At 37.0% G+C, this 25,526-nt stretch overlaps 1 protein-coding gene across 2 annotated transcripts in view; it reads right to left on the minus strand.

Annotated features, from left to right (window-relative positions):
* Positions 1-25,526, minus strand: part of LOC150109005 (intraflagellar transport protein 27 homolog) — a 92,651-nt gene that overhangs the window by 25,684 nt on the left and 41,441 nt on the right. The window contains exon 4 of one of the 2 annotated variants that reach the window (XM_090404943.1): positions 21,498-21,557. The exons of the other annotated variant lie outside the window; for it this stretch is intronic. Within the exon in view, the coding sequence (XP_090261069.1) occupies positions 21,498-21,557 (60 nt within the window). The remainder of the gene's footprint in view (positions 1-21,497; positions 21,558-25,526) is intronic. 2 annotated transcript variants of the gene reach the window in all.

The raw sequence follows: 25,526 nt of genomic DNA on the forward strand, positions 1-25,526 counted from the left end.
AATAACTGATGCCAAAATAGTGTAAAAAGAGCAAAATAATAATTATTATTATTAACATCTGACCTCCATGGAATCAGAAACTCATCACGGGAGGCACACACTATTGCACACAATGCTCATCCAAATGTCTTAAACTGATTCAATGTGTCTACATTCAAAACACACTCAGGCAATGCATTCCACTCACCAACCATTCTCCATGCAAAGAACCCTCTCCTCACACCCTCCTATACAGTTGCCAGCAATGGCCTCTCGTTCTACTCCCCTCTCCCATTTTATGAAAAATCTCTATGTCAACCTGATAACAACCCCTGACTAGCTTATATGTCTCAATCATATCCTCCCTCTTCCTCAAACAAGTGAATATTCCTGTCAAATAATTTCCTATATCAGCATTTCTCAACCTTTCTAAGACCAAGGACCAGTAAAATGCTGAAAACAATTCTATGGACCACTAAGTTACAGAGGCATAGTTGGGGAAGGGGGGCAATCCACCCCTGGTGGCACTTTTTTGGCGTTTAAGAAATCTTGCCTAACTGTCTATAAAACAGCAGCTGAGTGATGAAATAGACTTCGATAATGTCATCGACGATTTTGCGAACAGAAATGCAAGAAAAATAACATTTTAGAATGTTGGAATTAATGTTTAACTTCAGAAATAAACATAGTGTTTTTAATTTATTTCCCTATACATCATTTTGACTTTTCATAATTTTTTTAAAAACCTAAGTAGGAATCACCAACATTTTGAAAAAACTGAACAAAGTTTTAATTTTTATTAAACAAATAAATAATATGATCTAATTATGTTACTACTTACTTTTAATGAGATGGTTGAGCTTCTCGGCCCTTGCAGAGTTGGTGGATATCTGGCTCAATATTGGTCAAATTCAGTCGAAGATCGACACACACAAAGACGATTTCTGTATTTTGTTTTTATTTGAAGGAGCAATGAAAATCCTTTCTCACAAAGATAGGTTGTAGAGAACTGCATGACGATTTTCAATGCTTCTTCAGATAATTCAGGAAATTCACTTCTCACTGAAGGCGAGATTCAAAATCGAGCCAAACTAAGATCACGGAATTGCATTTTAAGTCCACTGTCACTTGAAAGCTCAATTAACTGTTCTTTTATCGATAATGAAAGGTCATTCTCGTGACTGCAACCCTGAAAATGGATCGTGAACCCACAGAAATTTCTTATAAAAGTTATTCAGAAAATATATTTCAAAATTCCGTTTCAGATTTTTGAGGTGATCACAAACCTTTTTCAGAAACTCAGAATCAACAAAAATATAATTTTCCACTAAAAAGGATTCCAATGTTGGAAAAGGTGCAAATTGTTTGTCTTTTACATAATTAATCCATAAAACCAGTTTCTTCTCGAATGCCTTTATTTTGTTGTAGGCATCAAGAACAGTTAAAGAATTTCCCTGAAGGGAGAGATTTAGTTCATTAAATTTCGAAAAAATGTCTGAAAGATAGGATAGTGTTGATAACCATGCTTCATCAACAAGGAGTGATGCAAAATCAGAATTACGTTCATTTACAAATAATAAAACTTCATGCCTTAATTGAAATAACCTTGTTAGTACTTTGGCCCTGGAAAGCCAGCGAATTTCAGAATCAAGCAAAAGTTGTATATATTCACTGCCCATTTCATCGCAGAGTACTGAAAATAACCTGTTATTTAACAGTCAAGCTTTAATAAAATTAACTAGCTTTACAGTGTTATATAGCACAGTTTTAAATTCTGGTGGCATTCCTTTGGAGGCTAACGCTTCCCTATATATGAAACAATGTACCCAATTTGTATCCGGAGCTACTTCCTTGACCATAGAAACAACCCCCCATTATGCCTGCCTGTAATGGTGCGAGCACATTACAAACAGAAGCCTATACATTTTTCCCACTGGATCCCTTTGTGTATTATGTAATTATTGAGAGTGTGAAATATTTCTTCTCCAGTTGTTCGGGATGGCAAAGTTCTACAAAAGAGAATATCATCATGAATGTTGTTATCATGCGCATATCTTACGTAGCATATTAACTCCGCATCACATAACATCAGTAGTCTCGTCTATTTGTAACGCATAATAAGGGCTCTACTTAACTCTTTCGATTAACTGAGATTCTACGTCATCTGTCATATCATTAATTCTGCGACCAACAGTGTCATTTGAAAGGGAAAGCAAATCAACATCTTTTAGTAACTTATTGCCAAACATAGTTTTTACCACATCTTTTATAGCTGAAAGTAGGAAAATTTCCCTGATAGAATGAGGTTTCCCTGTTTTCACTATGCACAAACTTAAGAGATAGGATGCTTCTAGTGCCTTGCTATTAATGGAACCCATGGCCGAAACTATATCTTTCCCATGATTTAATGTTCCTAAGCGTCGCTGAAAAAATTCAATTGGCTTATTTTTCACATCACAATGTTTAGTTTCTAAATGACGGAGTTTCACAGATTTCATGCACTCATTCGACAACACTTCATAACACAAGACACACTGAGGTCTCTGTTCACTTTCATTTCCACACCAAGTAAACCCAAATTCCAAATATGAACTGTTTTATTTCCTACTGTCTTTTTTCTTTGAACTGCTTGTTTCTTCTTCTTCTTTAATAGTATCAGATTTACTCACCATTACAACACTTGTATCACAATTAGGGTTAGCATCACCTGTTTCATTTGCCCTTCTTTTCAAAGTCCTAGTTCTAAGCCACTTTTCCATTATTAAAAAACGTTTCCAAAAAATATATAAATATATAATACTGGGGTTAACTCAGGACACACTTTGTCCAAGTATCACGTAGCACTTCTCAAGATATACTGAGCCTCTTGGTTGAAGGAGGGAAACCTTCAATAATAAAAATCAATAAACAACAAGCTATTGGTTGAAATGTGGATAACACGTGTTCACTTCAAATCTGACAAAACAGCAAGGGAAGGAGGAAACAATAAAACCATATTTTTTTCACTTCACCCCTCTTTTATTATCGTCATTCTGCCACTACAAATTTAGCGGCAGAATGATGAATAATAAAAAGGGTTAAGTGAACAACAATATAGATTTATTGCTTCTGCCTTTGAACATTCTGATAATATTTGTTGGTTTCTTTTTAAGTCTCCATTTTGATTTCAGTAATTTTTACTTATTCAATTTTAATTTGTTTTGTTTGGATAATTAAAAAATATATATTTATTTAATTAATTTAAGTCTGCCTGCAGTCCACCTGTTCCATTGTCGTGGACTATCTGTGGTCTGCAGACAACAGGTTGAGAAACACTGTCCTATATCATTGAAGTACAAATTAAACAACAAAGGCCAAGTACTAAGTCCTGGTGATTAGTCAAATGCCTTCTCCTGGACTCAGCTCCTCAATAAACAACTCTTTGATATCTGTCCATCAGTATTTGGATTCCTCTCTAATCCAAATCACCAGATTCTCTTCCAGATGTATCCCCATTTGCTCCAATCTATGCAGCAGTTCTATGTGGAATTCCGTCAAATTCGTTTGCAAATTCCAGCAGTATTACTGAGTAGCCATTTTCTTTATTCAACTCCTTCACAAAAATCAAGCTGCCCTTATAAAGTATATTCCTATCCACTGAGTCCTGAATTTTGTCTTTTACCAATTTCTCCAATACCTTTAATTGCCACTTTCGAGATATTGATCGGGCTATAATTTTCTACTTCTGTCTTAGAGCCTCCAGTGGGACTATTTTCCACTCCATTGACACCTTCCCAGTACTGAGGATTAAATTAAACAACTTGGTCAGAGGAGTTGATAAATCCTTTGCACATTTCTCATAAAAAATGGGCTGATATATCATCTAATCCCACAACCAGTTTCACATTAAGGTTCTGCAATCTTAAGAACCTCCAATTCTTCAATCTCCATTCTTCCGTCAATCAATGTTACATCTGACATAATATTACCACCCAGTGATCATTTTGCACTCAGTAACTCGACTATTTGTTAGATTCTGTTACCTTCCCACCAACAGCATCATCCTTCTATAGTCACTCCTTGTTTTACTTGCCACATAGCAAATCTTTAGGATTTCTTTTGGCCTATTCAGCTAGCTGTCTCTGATAATTAGCTTTGGCCTTCCTTACCATACAGGTCATCCTTCTTGCCTGTGCTTTGTACTGCTTATGGGCATGCTGATCAGTTTTTTTCCTGCAAAATGTTATTTATCCATCTAACTTCTACTTGATTTATCCTTCTTCTTCTGGGTATAGCTTGATATTGCTTTTTTCAAATACTACGTGACCACTTCCCATGCACCACTGACATCCACCCCACAAATTGTTATGCCATGGCACTGCCGAAAACTGACTCCTCAATTTGTCATAATCACCTTCTTTAAAATTCACATATCCACTTAACAGAAAATTTTGCATTCTTGACAATCTCCCAGATGAAGACTATATGATTGCTTTCCCCAAGTGGAGGCAGTGTAGCTAGACTGAATACTGTTAAGTTCTCTGATACTATGTTCAGATCCAGCACTCTCAAACCTAGTGTCCCCATGCTGTCTCGGGAAAATTTTTATCTTTTAGCAGCTGCATAAATTCCATTTCTTTTCCTTCTTATGATCATTTCTCCTTTCAGTCTATGTCCCTACAGATGAAATCATCATAACAATTACTCGACCTGTACTCATCATGCTAATTTGCCAATGGAAGCCATCTAAATTATCTCTTATACTATCCAAGATTATAGCAGGAACCAATTATACGAGGGTGGTTTGAAAAGTTCTCGGCCTCGACCATAGATGGCAACACTATCGGCAAGATTTTTTTCTTCTAAGTTGGTACATCTGTAATAAGCATCCATGTGAAATTGCAAGTCATTCTATCAAGTAGTTTGTTTTATACAGCTGTCTGAAGCAAACGTGTTGTCTGTATCCTTTGAAATGGATAAAATTGAGTATTGTGCGGTTATAAAATTCTCTGTAAAAGATTTAATGCCAAAAGAAATTCATTCAAAGTTCATAAAAGTTAATGGGCACTCTTCTCCTTCATTTTCGACAATTAAGAAATGGGCTGCCGAGTTTAAATGTGGCTGTACCAGCCTTGAAGATGATCCAAGTAAAGGACGTCCAAAAAGCGTAACAACACTAGAAATCATTGATCAAGTGCACGATATAGTATTGGATAACCAGCGAGTCAAATGTGCGTGAAATTGCTGAGATTATAGTCATTTCAAAAGAATGTGTAGGATATATTTTGCATGAAGAATTGCAAATGAAAAAGCTTTGTGCAAGATGGGTACTGCGCTTGCTCACAGCAGATCAAAAACACACTCGCATGAAAATCTCTGAACAGGCTTGGAGCACTTTAATAAGAATAAAACTGATTTTGTGCATCGATTTATTACTATGGATGAGACTTTGATTCACCATCACACACCAAAATCCAAACAGCAGTCAAAACAGTGGACAGAAGCCAGTTGTTCAGCACCAAAGAAGACAAAGTTGGTTCCATCAGTAGGAAAGGTCATGACATTGGTGTTTTGGGATGCTAAAGGCATTTTGTTTATTGATTATCTTGAAAAGGGTAAAACAATAACCGGGGAATGTTATTCCGATCTTTTAACCAGACTAGATGAAAAAATTCGTGAGAAAAGACCTGGTTTGCAGAAGAAAAAAATCATCTTTCATCAGGACAATGTACCTGCCCACAGAGGTGTTTTGGCAATGGGAAAATTAAGGGATCAGCACTATGAATTGTTGGAACATCCACTCTATTCCCCAGATTTGGCTCCCTCTAACTTCTATCTCTTCCCAAAACTAAAACTTTCCTCGCTGATCAGCGTTTTTCTTCCAATCAAGAGGTGATTGCAGCTATAGAGGGGTATTTTGCAGATTTTACTGAGAACCACTACAGAGACGGGATAATGGCACTGGAGCATCGCTGGAATAAATTTATTAGTCTTAAGGGAGATTATGATGAAAAATAAAAATAATTTTGAAATTATAAATTCGTTTTTTCATTGTCAGGCCGAGAACTTTTCAGACCATACTCGTGTATTTCAGCTTGTTGACCTCTATCGCACCAGATAGCCTCAAATGAACTGCCTTCTGCATCTCTGTTCTCCTGATGTACTACTGTTTTTAGCTTCAATTTTTCTGCTGTCATTAGCAGAATCCCTCTCCCATCCTGCTCCATTTGACCTGTTCCATATCCTTTGCATTCTATCCTCATAACTATATCATCTTCAGTCAAACAAGTCTCACTAATGCGTACAACTTTTGCAACTTAGCCAAAGTCAAACAAGCTTTGGCTAACCAATGCCAAAAACTCCTTGCCCTTATTCTGAATACTTCTGGCATCAGTATATATAAATTGCAATAGCCCCTTCATTCCACAACCTTCCTTAGACCTTCTATTGCTTAGCACACTAAAGTTAGGAACCTGAGGGACATTCAGTAATCACTTTGGAAAGTTGCATTCATGTAATCCCTCTCCCACTAAATAACCTGTATGTTGCCTGGACCTACGCTCACCTGTACCCCCCCCCTGCAAATATTCTTGTTTCCTCTAGATAGATTGGAATATGACATACTTTACTGGGGATAGTATGGTAATCTTCATAAGCTACTAAACAGGAAAGGCTAAAAATAGGATGAGCTGGAAGAGGGAACTTTCCATAGCAATAGGGACTATCCCTTAGAATGATGATGAACTGTTCACTTTTAATTATAAAGTGTCAGTTCATCATCATTCTAAGGGATAGTCCCTATTGCTGTGGAAAGTTCCCTCTTCCAGGTCACCCTATTTTTGGCTTTCCTGTTTAGTAGTTTATAACCTCTTCTGATTAATCTAAATATCTCCTCTAAGAATGTACATTTTGGCTCTTTTTCTTTTCCCTGGCATCTTTCCTTCTGATAAGCTTATAATCCATTCATTATGTCTCTCATATGTGTACCAGGAGTTTCATCTTTCTTCCCATGATTATCTTCTTCAATATTCAGTTCTCTTCTTTGTTGGTTTTTCTTTCTTGCAATTTACTCCTAGTAAGAATCTGACAGTACATTTCAAAAGCTACAATTCTTTTCCAGTCTTCTACTGAAACAGTTCAAGTTTCACAACCATACAAGGATATGCATCAAACAAATGTTTTTTATAAATCTTTTCCATATAGCTTTACTTATCTTACTTGCAATAAATAATCTCTTCTTTAATACTTCTTTTGCCATGGCAATTCTTTGTATTTCCAATTTACATATTTTTGTTTTTCCTTGAACAGTTCCTCCACAATATATGAATGATTTTATTTGTTCAATATTCTTACCTCATCACCATTTCATCTATCTTATTTTGTTTTTTAGAACCTGCCACCATCATTTTAGTTTTTGCTGCATTTATTTTTTGTACATAATCAGATAAAACATCACCGATTCTAGATAATGTTTTAAATCCAATTCATTCCTATCTAGTATGGCTATACATCAGCAAAGAGTATCACATGTATCTTGGAGTAAAGTGGATGACAAACAATATTAAACAGGAATTGCATGCATAAAAGAGGCTGTGGAAAAGATATAAGGAGATAGAGAAGAGAAGATGCATGAAGAGTATAAGACGCAGGCTAGAAGAGTGACTAGTATGGTAAGGAAGACGAAACTGGAATATGGGAGGAGATTAGCCCTAAGATCCTAAGAAAATCCTAGGGAATTTTTTTAGATATATGGCCAGTAGGAGGAGAAATGACTGTGGAAGAATGATATTGTGGGATAAAAATGGGAATAGAGTGACTGATGCAGAGGACATAGTAGAATTGTTCAATGAACACTTTATTGGAGTATTTCATCCTGGAGAAGTCAATTTTAATGCTAGAGGGATAGGGCAGGTTCAAGGTTTAGAGGTACAGGGGGAGAGTGTGTTTCAAATACTGAGTACTCTGGATGTCAGTAAAGCTCTGAGACTGGATAGTATTTCACCACGAGTTTTGAGAGAATGTGCTAGGGAACTGACAGTGCCTTTGACCTGGCTTTTCAATGAAAGTCTGGCTGCTGGAAAGGTGCCCATGGAATGGAAGGAAGGTAAGACAGTGCCATTGCATTAGGGCGGTAGCAGACTGGAAGTGTCTAATTATAGACCACTTTGTGTGTCATCAGTAGTTAGTAAGATCTTGGAGAAAGTAGTGAAGGACCGTATACAGCATTGGGCAGATGAGGGTAATGTTATCTGTGAGAGTCAACATGGATTTGTGAAGAGGTGCTCTTGTTTTAGCAATATGCTAGCCTTTTATGATAAAGTTACAAGACCATTAGATGAGGGAAAGGCATATACTGCCATTTTCTTAGACTTAGCGAAGGCATTTGACAGGGTGCCACATGATAAGCTGATATTTAAGTTGCAGCACATGGGTCTGGATGTCAGACTGGTCAACTGGATTCAGGATTGGCTGTCCGATAGGTATCAGAGAGTAATGTATGGTGGGGCAGTTTCAAGGAAGCAGAGGGTTACAAGTGGGGTCCCACAGGGCTCAGTACTGGGACCTATATTGTTTAACCTTCACATCAATGACATTGTCAGTGGATTGCAATTGGATATTCAGTTGTTTGTAGATGATGCAAAGCTGGGAAGGATTATTAGTAATAGTGCAGATGCGGCAGCCCTGCAAGAGGATTTGAATAAGCTAGATAGATGGGCAAATGAATGGGGATATCAGTTTAATGCAGCAAAATGTAAGGTCTTGAGGTTTGGGAAACATTGATAGGACACTGCATACTCTATGGGAGGAGTTATACTGGAGGAAGTAGGGGAGACAAAAGATCTGGCGTTGATGATTGATAGAAACCTGAAATTTAGGGGACATATTGCAAAGGTGGTGAAGGCAACACAGAGAATTGCTGCAATAATGAGAAGGACACTGACCTGCAGAGATAAAACAGTTATCATTCCGTTGTATAAGACCCTGATCAGACCACACTTGGACTATTATTCTCAGATTTGGTCCCCAGGATTTGAAGGGGATAAATTAACTGTGGAAAGATTACAAAGGCGGATAACAAAGATGGTCTCAGGACTGTACAATGATAGTTATGAGGATCGGCTGAGGGAATGTAGAGTGCAGAGTTTGGTGGATATGATTGAGACTTTTAAACTGTTGAGAGGTGGTTACAGGGTTAACACTGGGGAGTTCTTTCACTTGGTTGAACAGCAGGAAGGAGTGATGACAAGAGGCCATCCCTGGAAGTTACGAAAGGAAACTGTGAGCAAGAGGGTGAGGAGTGGTTTCTTTGCATGGAGGGTGGTTGAACCATGGAATGCATTGTCTGATGGAGTGGTGAGAGTGAGAACAGTCAATGAGTTCAAGGAGTGGTATGATAGACTTTATGTTTCTGAGGGGGAGGGACCTCCCCTCGATGAGTCTTGATAGACTTTGTGTTTCTTAGGAAGGACCTCCCACGATGAGTCTTTTGACTCCATGGAGGCCTGAATAATAATAATAATAATCTGCATCCACCTACAGTTATCCCCTTCATTATTCTTTTATTACTATCACTGCATTTTCTACATACAGATTGAAAAGTAAGAGTGATAATGTGCAATCTTGTCTTACACTTTTCTCTACTTTTGCAGCTGCTTCATTTTCTGGCTAGTATATAATTTCTTAATTAATCTTCTTAATTCTCTCTCTCTCCACTTGATTCAATTTCCTTTATTATTTGGAAAAAACTGTCACTTTCATTCTTTTTCAATATTTTTCAAATGTTGAAAATGACAATTGAATTGTATAAAATCAAAGGAATAAAATAAAAAGAAATAGCACAATAGAATACTCTGAAATTAGCAAAGGCAATTCACAGGCAAAACCATGTTGAACTGTGTTACATAAATTAGAGCAAATGGATAAGGGAATGGCTGACAGAGGAGTGGAATACAAATAATAATAATAGAAGATAGAAATGCATGTGGAAAATCAATGATATAGGAAATAATTTAAGGGGAAATATCCTGCTGTTTGTTGATGATGAAACTAGGTAGAGCAATAGTCAATAAACATGATGTGAACACCCTGCAGTAATAATATAAACAGACTAGCACTGTGGGCAAAGGATGATAGTTACCAATTGAATTGTGGCAAAGTGTAAGGTTAGGCAGTTTGGGATGAAAAGATTATAAGCTGTATACTATATTGATGGAACTGGACTGTGGGAAATTATGGAAACAGGAAGATGAAGTTTAGAGAATATGTAATCTTTCAGTAGCTGCATAAATTTCCTTTCCTTCCTCCATATAGCCCTTCAACCTTCCATCAGCTGCCAGCCTTATTGGCCGAGTGGTTAGCGTATCTGCTCTCCAGCCAAATGGCTGTGGGTTCAAATCCTGCCATGGGCATGGATGTTTGGGCATGGTGGTGGGCAGTAGATGGCATTAGTGTAGATGATGCAGTTCGCTGTAGTAGGTGGATTGAGTGGTCAAGATGGAGAGTTGTAGAGTAGGTGCCCTCCCTCAATGAGTCTTTGGACTCCTTGGAGGTGTCTTGTAATAATAATAATAATAATAATAATAAGTTCATTGAGCTTATTAGTTTAGTGCATGCTATCTACATCATTCTTCACATCCTCCAAGGTTTACAGCAACTAACTATATATTTCATCTTATCATATTGACCTCCATCCCACATAAGATGCTCCTCAAATGCACTGCCTCCCACAATCCTACTCCTACCTTTTGCAGACTTTTACTCTTGTTGGATGAAATTATTCTACTATCATCAATATCCCATCGTCCTATTCTCTCTATCCTCCTTGAAAATACAATATCATTTTTGAGTGCTGTGATATCCCTTTGGACTAGCCCAAAGCTTTAGTTTTTTTATCTCTAACCACCACTTCCTTCAAAACCCATTTAAATGCAGGCCATCATATTTATTCCCTATATTTAGGAAACACACATCATTCTAGCTATCCTACTTAACCTATGCAACTCTTCAACCATGTTAGAAATAATAATTTTAATTATCCGATGTTTTGACTTTCATATTAAGATCATCATCTGGAGTACACACACACACACACACACATATATATATATATATATATATATACAGAGACAAGTTATATTCCCGTATTTGCCAGTGTATAAAACGCACCGCCTATAAGACATCCTCCCCTTTTTTTGTACACATTTTTTAGGAAAAAAAGAATTTTTAGATCCTCTTCCTAATTCTGCCTAGTTCTTATCATTCTCTCAGTTGGGGGTGGCCCAAAATGCCTCTCTGCAGCCCTGTTTCCATGTTCTTTAGCATAAGCAATCACACTTAGCTTGTATGCAATATTGTAGCAATGACGACATTTTTCAGCCATAATTTGCCAAGAAATTTAGAGAAAATTTAACGGAAGAAATTTATCACATTCACAACAACCGTGAGAACAACTGGAAAGTTTAAACAAACAGAAACACAGCTGTGATTGTTGATGACAGTGCATGCGCATCCACTGAACTCTGCGTAACTGGAATGCTCTCAAACACCGCAAGGAAGCAAGATAGAAATCGCATAACTCGGAACAGAGAAAATTTCCAGAAATGAAAGTAATAAAAAACTGAGTATTGGTTTATAAGACACACCCTGTTTTTCAGACCTATTTTCAAAGAAAAAAGTGTGTCTTATATGCTGGCAAATACGGTACATTTCACACAGTATGCTAAAGAGACAATGATTTGATCAATGGTTATTTTATTCTACTGGCCTGACATCTAGTGAAAAATTAGATTAAATTGAATTAAAATAAATGAAATAAAATAAAATAACTACATCAAAGCTATATTCTATTTTAGATGGCATCAGGGAAATTTTTTTTTCCTATAGATAGTTTTATTACTGCAAAAATGATGTCCTAATTTAACATGAGAATTGTTATATTAGATTTAAGATCTTGAATTACCTATAGCCCTATTTATAATTAACTCTTAGGGAGAAAAGGTTATGTGGGTAGAATATGTGCCTTCCATAAGCTTGGGATTTTTAGACTATTATTATTAGTAAGATTAGGGTGGTTGATAAGAAGGCCTCCTTAAATTTACGTTCATACCACGTTTTGGTGTGATGTAAACAACAGGTACTTTTCCAATCAATTCTACATAAAGTATTCAGGGCATGATCAGACAGGCCAGCTTCACCATAGTTCATCATCATCATCAAATTCCTGCCATGTACCCTCAAGGGGTGTGATATAATAGTACTACATGAAAAATTTACATCATTACTACTTCCTATCTACAATTTTCCTCCAAATCAGTCTGTTACTTGTCAAGACTCCAACATTATCATATCTTAAATTTCTATTGTCTAAGGCACTTTGTACCATATCAATCCGCCAATATCTTGGTCTTCCTCTGGGTCGTTTTCCTGCCAACCTGGCAGAGAACACAGTTATTAAATTTAATGTGCCATTTATGTTCCTTTTGTCTGATAGGAATTGTGCATCCTGTTTCTCCTATATAGGGAAAATTACAGGTGCAGTGCATACATGGGTCAGCGAAGGAAGTGGATCTTTGGATGAGTTGAGTAAGTTTTTTAATTTTTCAGAAGGTTTAAAGGCGACTTTAAAGTTGTATTTCTGTAGTATTCTGTTTATTTTATCTGATATCCATTTAATGTATAAAATGGTTACAGTTTTCTAGTCTAGTTTATTTGTTTTTAAGTGAGGTCTTGTGAAGAATTCTGTTGATAGTATTTTGGCTGTAGCATTTTTTAAAAAGATATTGCTGATAACTTTTAATTCATCTTTAAGTGCTTGTTCATTTGATTAAATCTTCAAAGTACTGTTTTTTAGTGTATTAATGACACCTAGTTTTTGTGTTGGGTAGTGGCAGGAGTTTATGTGTATATATTGGCCAGTATGTGTAGATTTTCAGTAAAGTTTTCAGTGAAGGAAAGACTGCCAGGAGGATATGTGACAAGTGTATCTAGAAATGGAGTGTGTGTGTGTGTGTGTGTTCTACTTTTCAATCTCAGTTGTGAATTGTAAGCATTTGTGTTGTTTGTTTAGGTGGCTGAGGAAAGTGTCTAATGTCTGCCAGCCATGGGGCCATATAGCGAAACACCGTTAACATATCTAAGCCAGACTTTTGGGTTTTAAAGGAGAGAAATCTAGAGCATGTTGCTCAAAATATTCCATGTAAAAGTTAGCAATTGGGGGTGGGGGGAAAAAATGATGAGCCCGTGGCTGTGCCTTCTTTTTGTAGCTAAAAAGTGTTTTGCCACACAAAATAGCCAGAATGTAGTACATGTGCAAAGAGTGCTGTGATATCAGGAATCAATTTGTTCTATAATAGAAGTATTGTGTCATTGACTGGGACATTTGTGAAGAGGCAGACACATCAAAACTGACTAATAAATCATCTTTTTCCAGTGTGATATTTTTTATTTTGTTTAGAAAGTGTTCTGTGTTTTTAATATAGGAGGGGGAATGACCTAACAACTTCTTGAATGTCAACACTAGTTTCTTCGCTAGGTGATAATTGGGGTTGTCTATACCTTCAACTATAAGCCAGAGTGGTAAGTTCTGTTTGTAAATCTTTGGTAAACTGCAAATTCTCAGGGAACACACATAGTGCGGAAGCAATTTTTTAAATGTATCTTTGGGACAAGTAGTGACTGATTTAAGTAGCTTTTGAAGGTACAGACAAACCCAATTATCACCTAGTCAAGAAACTAGAATACACAATCAAGGAGTTGGTAAGTAAATAATGATAAAGAATACGGTAACTTAATAATGGGGTGCTTAAGGGTCAAAGCTGTATAATTGAGAAGAGACCTCCACATAGCATTTAAAGGAATGCGGAGAACCGACCAGGGCTTCTGACCTAATGTCCAATTCTCACCTTCTCGTGGTGCACCCTGTTGGATATCTACCTGGATAATGAATGAACGACGATGGGCTGGCAATTTGGGATTTAGCCAACCAAATTGCAATTCTAATTGGCTTAAACCAAATTACAAAATGATGGTACAACATGACAAAATTTCATTCCAGCTGGGGCATCGCGCGGTTAAACAAGGCCCCCATTGTTTTCACCAGGGGAACCAGGGTGAACAGTGAAAAGTCAGCTACTGGAAAAAATCTGAAAAAACACCCCAACTCAACATCACCAGAATTAAAGATCGGTACTATCAACATAAGATGCCTGAATGGCAAAGAAATGGAGCTAGCTGAGGAATTAGATAAGTACCAGATTGACATAATAGGGATGACTGAAACAAAAAAGACAAAAACTGGTGAGATCTTTCTGAGCAATAAATACAAAATGTTATATTCAGGCAATGACAATCAAGGAAAAGAAGGAATAGCCATTGTATTCAACACTAAATACAAGGCTAATCTTCTTGAATGGCAGGCAGTCTCAAGTAGAGTGATGTGGGCAAATATCAGAATGGGGAACTGACAATGAAACTTATTTGTGCCTATGGCCCCACAGAAGGTTCTACTAAGGTAGAAGTGAAGGAATTTTTTGAGGCTTTAGAGAAAGCATCTGACACAATGAAAAAGGAAAAGTGGTCCTTGTTTGAGATCTAAATAGCAGAGTAGGAAATGACTGTCAGACATACAAAAATATTTTGGGAAAATTTGGAGAAAAGAGCAAATCTAATAATAATGACAAATACCTGTTGAATTTCTGCTCAGGACATGGACTGGTTATTACTATCACCATGTTCCAACATAAAAATGTGCACAAATTCACATGGAGAGAAGAGGCAAGAAATAAGAAAATTCTCATTGACTGTGTTATTGTTGATAGTGATGTTTTCTCCCTAGTGCAGGACACCAGAGTGTACAGATGATTTGAAATTGGAAGTGATCACTATTTAGTCTTGAGCAGGATAATTGAATTTCATATTGAAAAGAATAACATGTAAGAAAGTTATAAAGCGAATAAAATTTGAGCAGCTCTCAGATGCGAACTGTAGACTAAAATACACAAAGATTATTGCAAAAAAAATGAAAGAGTTTGATAACAGGAACCAAACTTTAGAGATTCAGTGGCAAGCCTTGAAGAAAACCTTGATTGATTCAGCCAGAGAGGCATGTGGTGAGGTTGTCTGCAAGGATAGAAAAATCAGAACTCCATGCTGGACACAGGAAGTTAAAGAGGCAGTGAAGGAAAAGAAGAAAGCATATCAAACGTTACTGGCAAATAAGTCAGCTTGTGCACTTAGAGAATACAGAGGCAAATGTAAGAAAGCTAAACACTGTGTAAAACTAGCTAAACAAAAGTCATGGGAGGACTTTGGCAAGAATTTAGAAAATAAATATCAAGAAGTGGCAAAATATTGTGGAGGTTGTTGATGAAGCTTAGGAATGAAGGAATGAGTGCTTTAAAAGGAGTTAGAGATGATAAAGGTGATATGAAAACGGGAGAAAAAGACATCCTTGAAGTAGGGATTAATTACTTGAAGAAATTGCTAAATGAAATAAGTAGTGATAGCACACTGGTAAAAAACACTCAACAGGCATACATTCAGGAATACATATCCATACTTGAAGTAGAAAAAGCAATCAAAGGCTTAAAATGTGGAAAGGGAACAGGAGTAGATGATATTCGACCAGAAATGCTGAAGTATGGTGGTATAAAAATCTTGCAGTGGTTGCACTGAATAGTTCAGAAGGCCTGGACAGAGGGACGAATTCCCAATTATTGGAGTAGAGCTCTCACAGTACCCATATATAAAAAGTGAAATAAAACCGAATGTGAGAATTACAGAGGTATTTCCCTACTGAGTGTTCCTGGTAAGATATATGCAAGTATACTTGAAAAACAGTTGAGAAGAATTGTAGAAGAAAAGCTTGGTGAAGAACAAGCTGGATTCAGGCCAAATAGAGGCTGTCAGAATCAGATCCTCATTTTATGACAAATAGTGGAGAAATCATGGGAATATAACAAAGATCTCTATTTGAGTTTTGTAGATCTGGAAAAGGCATATGACAAGGTTCCAAGAGAGAAGCTATTCAATACGCTACAGTTATATGGTGTCAATGGGGCATTATATCAAGCAATACTTAGTCTTTATTTGAGTTGCAAGTCAGCAGTTAGAATTGAAGGAAGTACAGGAAGATGGTTTATTGTTATTTCTAGTGTGAGACAAGGATGTACATCATCCCCTCTGTTATTCATTATCTATATGGATCACATTATGAAGGAAAGTGGTATTAAACATGATATCAAAATTGGAGATGTTAATGTCAGCTCTTTGCTTTATGCAGACGATGTTATACTTATCAATAATTCCGCTATGAGTCTGCAAGATTTCTTAACTAAATTGAATAACTGTTGTAATAGATATGGTATGAAAGTCAGCAATAAAAAGAAAGACAATGAAAATAGACAGAATCGTTGAAAATATCAACTGCATAGTGAATGGAGAGCCTGTGGAACAAGTAAAACATTTCACCTACTTAGTCACGATTTTTAGTGAAGATGGTAAATTAAATATGGAAATAGAAAACAGAATCAATAAAGCTGGTATAGTAGGAAGTCAATTGAATAAATTCATATGGAATAAGAGAGAAATTAGTCGGAACACTAAATTAGCTGTATACAAGACAGTGTTCAAACCAGTTTTAACTTATGGATCTGAGAGCTGGGTCAGAAGTAAAACACTTGACCAAAGACTAGGGACCACAGATATGAGAATTCTGAGAAAGATTAGAGTCATGAACAGATGGCATCAATATCAATATCCTATTAAAAATGAGGATATTAGGAAAGAACTTGACATTGTCAGCATCCAGGAATGCGTTAGCAGAGCTAATCTCAGGTGGTATGGTCATTTAAACAGAATGGGCGAGGATAGATTGGCAAAACAAGTGTTCTCTGCCAGGTTGGCAGGAAAACGACCCAGAAGAAGACCAAGATATAGGTGGATTGATATGGTACAAAGTGCCTTAGATGACAGAAATATAAGATCTGATAATATTAGAGTGTTGACAAGTAACAGACTGATCTGGAAGAAAATTGTAAATAGGAAGTTAGTAATGATGTAAATTTTTCATGTAGTACTATCATATCCTGTACACCCCTTGATGGTACATGGCAGGAATTTGATGATGAATAATGGTAACAATAATGATGGTCTAAAAATCCCAAGAATATGGAAGGCACGTATTCTACCTACATAACCTTACTCCCTAAAAGTTAATTATAAATAGGACTATAATAATCCAGCTTAAATCTAATATAATAATTCTCATGTTAATTTATGACATCATTTTTGCTGTAATAAAACTATCGATATGAAAAAATTTTTCCCTGATGCTGTCTTAAATAGAATATAGGTTTGATGTAATTATTCTATTTCATTTATTTTTTATTATTTTATATATATATTTTATTATTTTATTTTATTTCATTGAAGAGGGAGTGAGCAAAGATGTTGATGGTTTTAATAGGTAAGAATGATTTGACAGAGGACAAAGAGCACATCAGAATGGATATATGAGGAGGCTGCTTAGAACGATAAAAGAGAATAGTATGACAGGAAGGGTAGTCAGCGTGTTGCCTAGGTATGACTGTGGTGAAATGATGCAGAGAGCAAGGATTATCAATGATATGCTAGCTGAAATGTGTGAGGAGACAGGAGTACAGTTTGTTAATGTGTGGAATGAGTTTGAAGGACGAAGTTAACTGTATGGGAGCGATGGACTGTATTTGAGTGGTTATGGTATGAGTCACTTGGAGAGACTGCTGCTAGAAGGTAGAGAAGTGAGCAGAGTGAGAGAGAATGAATCAGATCAAGTGGGAAGTGATGTGGAAGGGCAGGAGAATAAGACAGGAGAGATTGAAGAGGTGGTTATGAATGAGGAATGAGTATAGAAAATGAGAGAATGGGTGTACAAGAAGAGCAGGGAAATGTGGAGGCTCCGGGTGGACAGGGGTACACAGTGTGAGAATTGTGGATGCTCTGAGAGGAAGTGAGAGCATGTGTAGACAGGAAAGGAATGGGATGCCCTGGGATCAAGAGGAAACAGTTGAAATTGAAAGGGGTTTTAAAATGAATAAGCAAAAAGAGAAATGGCCCCAGTCAAGCATGGAGGGATCACATCGAGTGAGTTGTATCAGTGGAACTAGCTGTAGATCCAGAAATGAGCTGTTGTGTTTGTATACAAATGCTAGAAGTATAAGAAACAAGGCAGATGAAATGGTTGCACTAATTGTGTCTGTTCACCCAAAGATTGTCGGAATAAGTGAGACATGGTTGGAAGAGGACGACATCCTGACAGGAATAGAGATGGAAGGGTATGATGTGTTTCGTGAGGATAGAAGGGGTAAAAAGGGAGGGGAGTGCTATTGATGATAGAGAAAGAGTTATGTTCATACAAAGTAGAGATGCAAGAGGGAAATAGTGCCAGTGGTTTTGAGGCAGTATGGTGTTGAGATAGAGGTGAATGGATTCAAATACTTGGTTGGATGTTGTTATAAATGGTAATGTGAATGGTGGTGATAATGAAATGTATAATCAAATTAGCCAAGGAAATAAGAAAAGGGTGATCATTATGGGTGATTTTAATTATGGCAATATAGACGGAATAATGAGATAGCAACTAGAAGTAAAGAAAATGAGTTTCTTAAGTTTTTTGAGGGATAACTACCTCAGACAGTATGTAATAGAGGGCACGCGAGGACTGAGGGTCTTGGATTTGGTCATCTCATCAGAGGATGTAATTATAAATGAGGTGTCAAATCATCCGCCAATTGGTGAGAGTGACCTTGAGGTGATTACCTGGGTGGTTGCCAGCAGTGCGAGGACCTTTGTGAGAAAAGGGTATATATGGAACTACAAGGGGGGGGGGTGATTATGAAGAGCTCAGGAGACAGCTTGCGGGTGTAGCATGGAATGAGGAGTTCGCTGGAAAAGAGATCAATGCAGCTTTGGGGATTTTCAAAAACTATCTGGTAGATGCAATGTCTAAATGAATTCCAAGGGTGAGATGGATGAATAAAGAGATTAAACATGCGATACAGAGAAAAAGGGCATTGTGGAGGCAGCATAAGAGAAGTGGAAATAACCAATTCCATGAGGTCTACAGAGACCAGGCAAGGAGGGTAACTTGGTCAGTGAGGGTAGCTAAAGAGAGGTATGAACAGCAGTTAGCTAATGAAGCCAAAAAGAATCCTGAGGAGTTCTTTCGATATGTAGCCAGCAAAAGAAAGAATGATTATGGAAGGATGACATTGACAGCAGAAAATAGTATAAAGACAGCTGTTGCGGAATGTGTGGTGGAGATACTTAATAAGTAGTTCATAAAGGTCTTTCAATCTTGTGAATGTGACCTCATGGAGAGATTGAGAGCAGTTGATGATGGGGAGGAGAGACTGACTGTAAGTGAGCAAGAGGTGTATGGGGAGTTGAGTAAACTAGATGTTAATAAGGCTGTGGGACTTGATAATATATCACCATGTATTCTGAAGGAATGTGCCAGGGAGTTGACACCTGCGTTTGACATATTTTTTTAATATGAGTCTTGCACTCGGTCAAGTTCCTAAGGAGTGGAAGGAGGGAAAGATTGTGCCACTTCATAAAGGTGATCGAACTGAAGCATCAAACTATAGTCCTATCTGTGTGTCAGATGTTGTGGTTAAGTTGTTGGAGAATAGGATCCAGAATTGGGTTGACAACAATGATATTATCTTTGATGGACAGCATGGATTTGCTAAAGGGAGATCATGTTTTAGTAATCTACTTACTTATTACAATAAGGTGATTGTTTCCATGGGCAGAGGAGAAGGATACACAGTAATATACTTAGATTTTGCAAAGGCTTTTGATAGATTACCGCATGACAAGTTGATAGTCAAACTGGAGTGAATGGAGTCAGATATTAGATTAGTGCATTGGATTGGAGAGTGGCTATCTGATACATATCAACAAGTTGTGTATGGGGGAGCGATATCCAGGATAAGGAAAGTCACTAGTGGAGTGCCTCAGGGGTCTGTTTTAGGGCCATTACTTTTAACTTGTATATTAATGATATTGGTGAAGATTTGGATGGGGATATTCAGTTGTTTGCAGATGATGTAAAGTTGGGACGAACCATGAAGTGTAGTGAAGATGTTGTGGCCTTACAAGAAGACTTGAATAAATTGAGTGATTGGGCAAGCAAATGGGGATGTGAGTTCAATGTTGCAAAATGTAAGGTTTTAAAATTTGGAAAACAAAGATGGGATGTACAAAGCATAAACCAAGCATACCAACAAAGAATTTGTGCTTGGTGAGGATATGTTGTTAGAGGTGGAAGAAATAAGAGATCTGGGGGTGATAGTGGATAAGGATCTGAAATTTAGGGGACACATAGCCAAAATTGTGAAGACAACACAAAGGCTTCTGGGAAGAATGATGTGGAGAACACTGACATGTAGAAGTAGGGAGATTCTTGTTCCGTTGTATAAGGCTTTGATTTGCCCACACATGGACTATTGTGCCCAGATTTGGTCACCTGGTTTTCAGAAGGATGAAGAGATGTTGGAAAGGTTCCAAAGGCGAATGACTAAGGTAGTTTCTGACCTCTGGAATGTCAAATATGAGGAAAGATTGAGAAGATGTAATCTGCAGAGTGTGGTGGACAGGAGGAAGAGGGGAGATATGATAGAGACCTACAAGTTGGTAAGGAGTTGTTATAGGATCGATGCTGGAGAAGTTCTACAGAAAATAGTGGGAGATTGGGGGAGAACCATAGGTCATCCCTGGAAACTGTATAAAGAGGGGTGTGAGTAGGGGAGTGAGAGGCAGGTTTTTTTTGTGCAGAGTTGTAAATGATTGGAATGCCTTGCCTGAGAGTGTGTTGTATGCAATGAGTTTGAATGTGTTCAAGGCTGATGAGCTGTTGTGTGATAAAAGGACCTCCCTTTGACTCTATGAAGTCTTAGATTAATTCAATTTAATCTAATTTTTCACTAGATGTCAGGCCAGCAGAACCATTGATCAAATCATTGTCTTTTTAGCATATTGTGTGAAATGTGTATAAACATTTCACACATATATATGCGTGTATACTCCAGATGATGACCTTAATATGAAGGTCGAAACATTGGAAAATTAAAATTATTATTTCTAACATGGTTGTAGAATCCATAATCTGTCTAAAATGAATGCTGATCACTGTGTGACACTAAAGGAAAAGAACACATTTATATCCTTATTCAGTCCATTCCATTCATACTTGTAACCTTTGGAGTCATTTGTACATGTGAAAACTATCTCTCATATCGTTAATATTCACTCAGTCAAATAAAAATTGGTGAATGATAACAGTTTTGGCCACAAGATAACTATGAAAAGTGAGAAATTAAAACTGTGACCCAATAACAAGTTCATTATGCATAGGAAATAATTAAAATAAATTAAAAAAACATATTTTTATGAGAGCTAATTTTTTTAATCAAAAGGCAGAATCAACAACTTGCATATATGTATAGGCATACATGCTCACACATGCACATATTAGTAGATAATATAAATGTACGTACCACTTTTTGTAGCATATCAAAATACATATCTTTTCCAGAAGAGTCATACAAATAGAGTTCCTAAAAAGGTTAAAATAATATGTGACATAATCAGATACCATATTTCTATTCAGTATTTTACATGCTTGATGTAGCAGAGTATTTGGCATATCAAAATACATATCTTTCCCAGAAGTCAGACAAACAGAATTACTAAGAAGATTAAATTAAGCTGTAATATAATCATATACTATATTTTATATTTAATTTTACATGCTTGATGTATCAAAGTATTAGAGATAAAGGTTCCCTCTCTATCATAATATATATTCAGAAGAGTGAAAGATAACAGTGTGGTAAGGAAAGTTGTCAGTGTGTTGCTGAGGTATGACAATGATGAGTTGCGACAGAGAGCCAAAATCATAAATGGTATGCTAGCAGAACTGTGTGAGGAGAAGGGAGTGCAGTTTGTGGATGTATAGCATGATGTAAAGGAAGAATGAAATTATATAGGTATGATAGAGTTGTATTTAAATGGCTTTGGAATGAGTGTATTGGAGAACGTGTTGCTGGATGGAAGTACAGTGTGTGATGCATGCAAGAGATCAGGAGAAAGAGATGAAGGGTAAAAAATCAGGAGAGTGGTATTGAAAAGACAGAAGTGCTTGGCAGTGGAAATAATAGTAATGTGAACAGGAATGCAAGAGGTACAGGGAAACGGGGGGGGGGGGGAACTCGGGTGGACAGAGAGAGTGGATGTTGAAAGTGGCAGTGAATGTGCGTATATGAAGATGGAGTATATTGCAATGTGCATGTAGAAGTTGAGACTGAGCAGATATATGTGGTAAGCCAAGGTGATTTCTCCAACACACAAGGTGATTGAGCAAGTGTGATGGGGAAAATCATAACCGACATGTGGCTTGGATAAGAATGGTTATAGACCAAAAAATGAATTGTTGTGTTTGTTTACAAATGCTAGAAGTATCAGAAATAAGGGGAATGGTCTCAGCGATTGAGTTTATTCACCCCAAAATCATTGGAATAAGTGAAGCATGGCCGAATGAAGATGAATTCATAATGGGAATAGAAAAGAAGGATAGTTTTGATGCTACAACATGAAAAAATTTCATGCCGGCTGGGGTGTCGCCGGTTAAACAAGGCCTAGGTTGTTTTCACCAGGGAACCATAGCTAACAGCGAAAAGTCAGCTACTGGAAAAAATCTGAAAGCACACCCAAACTCAACATCATCAGAGTTAAAGATCAGTACTATCAACATAAGAAGCCCGAATGGCAAAGAAATGGAGCTGGCTGAGGAATTAGATAAGTACCAGACGACATAATAGGAGTGACAGAAACAAAAAAGAAAAACTGGTGAGATCTTTCTGAGCAATAAATACAAAATGTTATATTCAGGCAATGACAATCAAGGAAAAGAAGGGGTAGCCATAGTATTCAACACTAAATACAAGGCTAATCTTCTTGAATGGCAGGCAGTCTCAAGTAGAGTGATGTGGGCAAATATCAGAATGAGGAACTGGACAACGAGACTGATTTGTGCCTATGGTCCTACAGAAGGCGCTACTAAGGTAAAAGTGGAGGAATTTTTTCCTCCACTTTTACCTTAGGCTCTAGAGAAAGCTACTAACACAATGAAAAAGGAAAAGTTGGTCCTTGTTGGGGATCTAAATAGCAGAGTAGGGAGTAATTGTTAGACATACAAAAATGTTTTGGGAAAATTTGGAGAAAAGAGCAAATCTAATAATAATGGCAAATACCTGTTGAATTTCTGCTCAGGACATGGACTGGTTATTACTAACACCATGTTCCAATATAAAAATGTGCACAAATTCACATGGAGAGAAGAGGCAAGGAATAAGAAAAGTCTCATTGATTGTGTTATTGTTGATAGTGATGTTTTCTCCCTGGTGCAGGACACCACAGTGTACAGAGGATTTGAAATTGGAAAAGATCACCATTTATTCTTGAGTAGGATAAAATTGAATTTCATATTGAAAAGAATGACATGTAAGAAAGTTTTAAAGTGAATAAAAGTTGAGCAGCTCTCAGATGTGAACTGTAGACTAAAATACACAAAGATTATTGCAAAAAAAATGAAAGAGTTTGAGAACAGGAACCAAACTTTAGAGATTCAGTGGCAAGCCTTGAAGAAAACCTTGATTGATTCAGCCAGAGAGGCATGTGGTGAGGTTGTCTGCAAGGATAGAAAAATCAGAACTCCATGGTGGACACAGGAAGTTAAAGAGGTAGTGAAGGAAAAGAAGAAAGCATATCAAAAGTTCCTGGCAAATAAGTTAGCTTGTGCTCTTAGAGAATACAGAGAACTAGCTTAACAAAAGTTATGGGAGGACTTTGGCAAGCAAGAAGGTGATAAGATATTCTGGAGGCTATTGAAGAAGCTTAGAAATGTAGGAAAGAGTGCTGTAAAAGGAGTTAGAGATGATAAAGGTAACAGGAAAATGGGAGAAAAAGATATCACTGAAGTAATGAGTAATTACTTCAAACAATTGCTAAATGAAACAAGCAGTGATAACACAGTAGTAAAAAACACTCAAAAGACATACAATCAGTAATACATATCCATACTTGAAGTAGAAAAAGCCATCAAAGGCTTGAAATGTAGAAAGGCAGGAGTAGATGATAATCGACCAGAAATGCTGAAGTATGGTTGTATAAAAGTCTTACAGTGGCTGCACTGCAGAGTTCAGAAAGCCTGAACAGAGGGACGAATTTCTGATGATTGGAGTAGAGCTCTAATAGTACCCATATATAAAAAGGGAAATAAAACCAAATGTGAGAATTACAGAGGTATTTCCCTACTAAATGTTCTGGGCAAGATTTTTGTCAGTATACTTGAGAAACGGTTGAGAAGAATTGTGGAAGAAAAGCTTGGTGAAGAACAAGCTGGATTCAATCCAATTATAGAGGCTGTAAGGATCAGATCTTCACGTTACGACAAATAGTGGAATAATTATGGGAATATAACAAAGATCTGTATTTAAGTTTTGTTGATCTGGAAAAGGCATACGACAAGGTGCCAAGAGAGAAGCTATTCAATACACTACAGTTATGTGGTGTCAATGGAGCATTATATCAAGCAATACTAGTCTTTATTTGAGTTGTAAGTCAGCAGTTAGAATTGAAGGAAGATGGTTTAATGTTAAATCTGGTGTGAGACAAGGATGTACATTATCCCCTCTGTTATTCATTATCTATATGGATCACATTATGAAGGAAAGTGGTATTCAACATGATATCAGAATTAGAGATGTTAATATCAGCTCTTCGCTTTATGCGGACGATGTTATACTTCTAAATAAATCTGCTACAAGTTTGCAAGATTCCCTGACTAAATTGAATAACTGTTGTAATAAATATGGTATGAAGGTCAGCAATAAAAAGACAAAGACAATGAAAATAGGTAGAATCATTGAAAATGTCATCTTTGTTTTGAATGGGGAACCTGTGGAACAAGTAAAACATTTCAGCTACTTAGGCACCATTTTTAGTGAAGATGGTAAATTAAATATGGAAATAGACAACAGAATCAACAAAGCTGGTATGGTAGGAAGTCAATTGAATAAATTCATATGGAATAAGAGAGAAATTAGTCGGAACACTAAATTAGCTGTATACAAGACAGTGTTCAAACCAGTTTTAATTTATGGATCTGAGAGCTGGGTCAGAAGCAAAACACTTGACCAAAGACTAGAGACCGCAGATATTAGAGTCCTGAGAAAGATTAGAGGCGTGAACAGATGGCATCAATGGTAATATCATATTAAAAACGAGGATATTAGGAAAGAACTTAGCATTGTCAGCATCCAGGAATGCATTAGCAGAGCTAGTCTCTGTGGTATGGTCACTTGAATGGAATGGGCAAGGAAAGATTAGCAAAACAAATGTTCTCTGCCAGGTTGGCAGGAAAATGACCCAGAGGAAGGCCAAGATATAGGTGGATTGATATGGTACAGAGTGCCTTAGACGATAGAAATATAAGATCTGATAATGTTAGAGTCTTGACAAGTAAC

This window comes from Typopeltis vanoorti, chromosome 2 (genome assembly GCF_054136105.1).
Source record: "Typopeltis vanoorti isolate ZY-2024b chromosome 2, IOZ_Tvanoo_1.0, whole genome shotgun sequence".
Classification (NCBI taxonomy): Eukaryota; Metazoa; Arthropoda; class Arachnida; order Uropygi; family Thelyphonidae; genus Typopeltis; species Typopeltis vanoorti.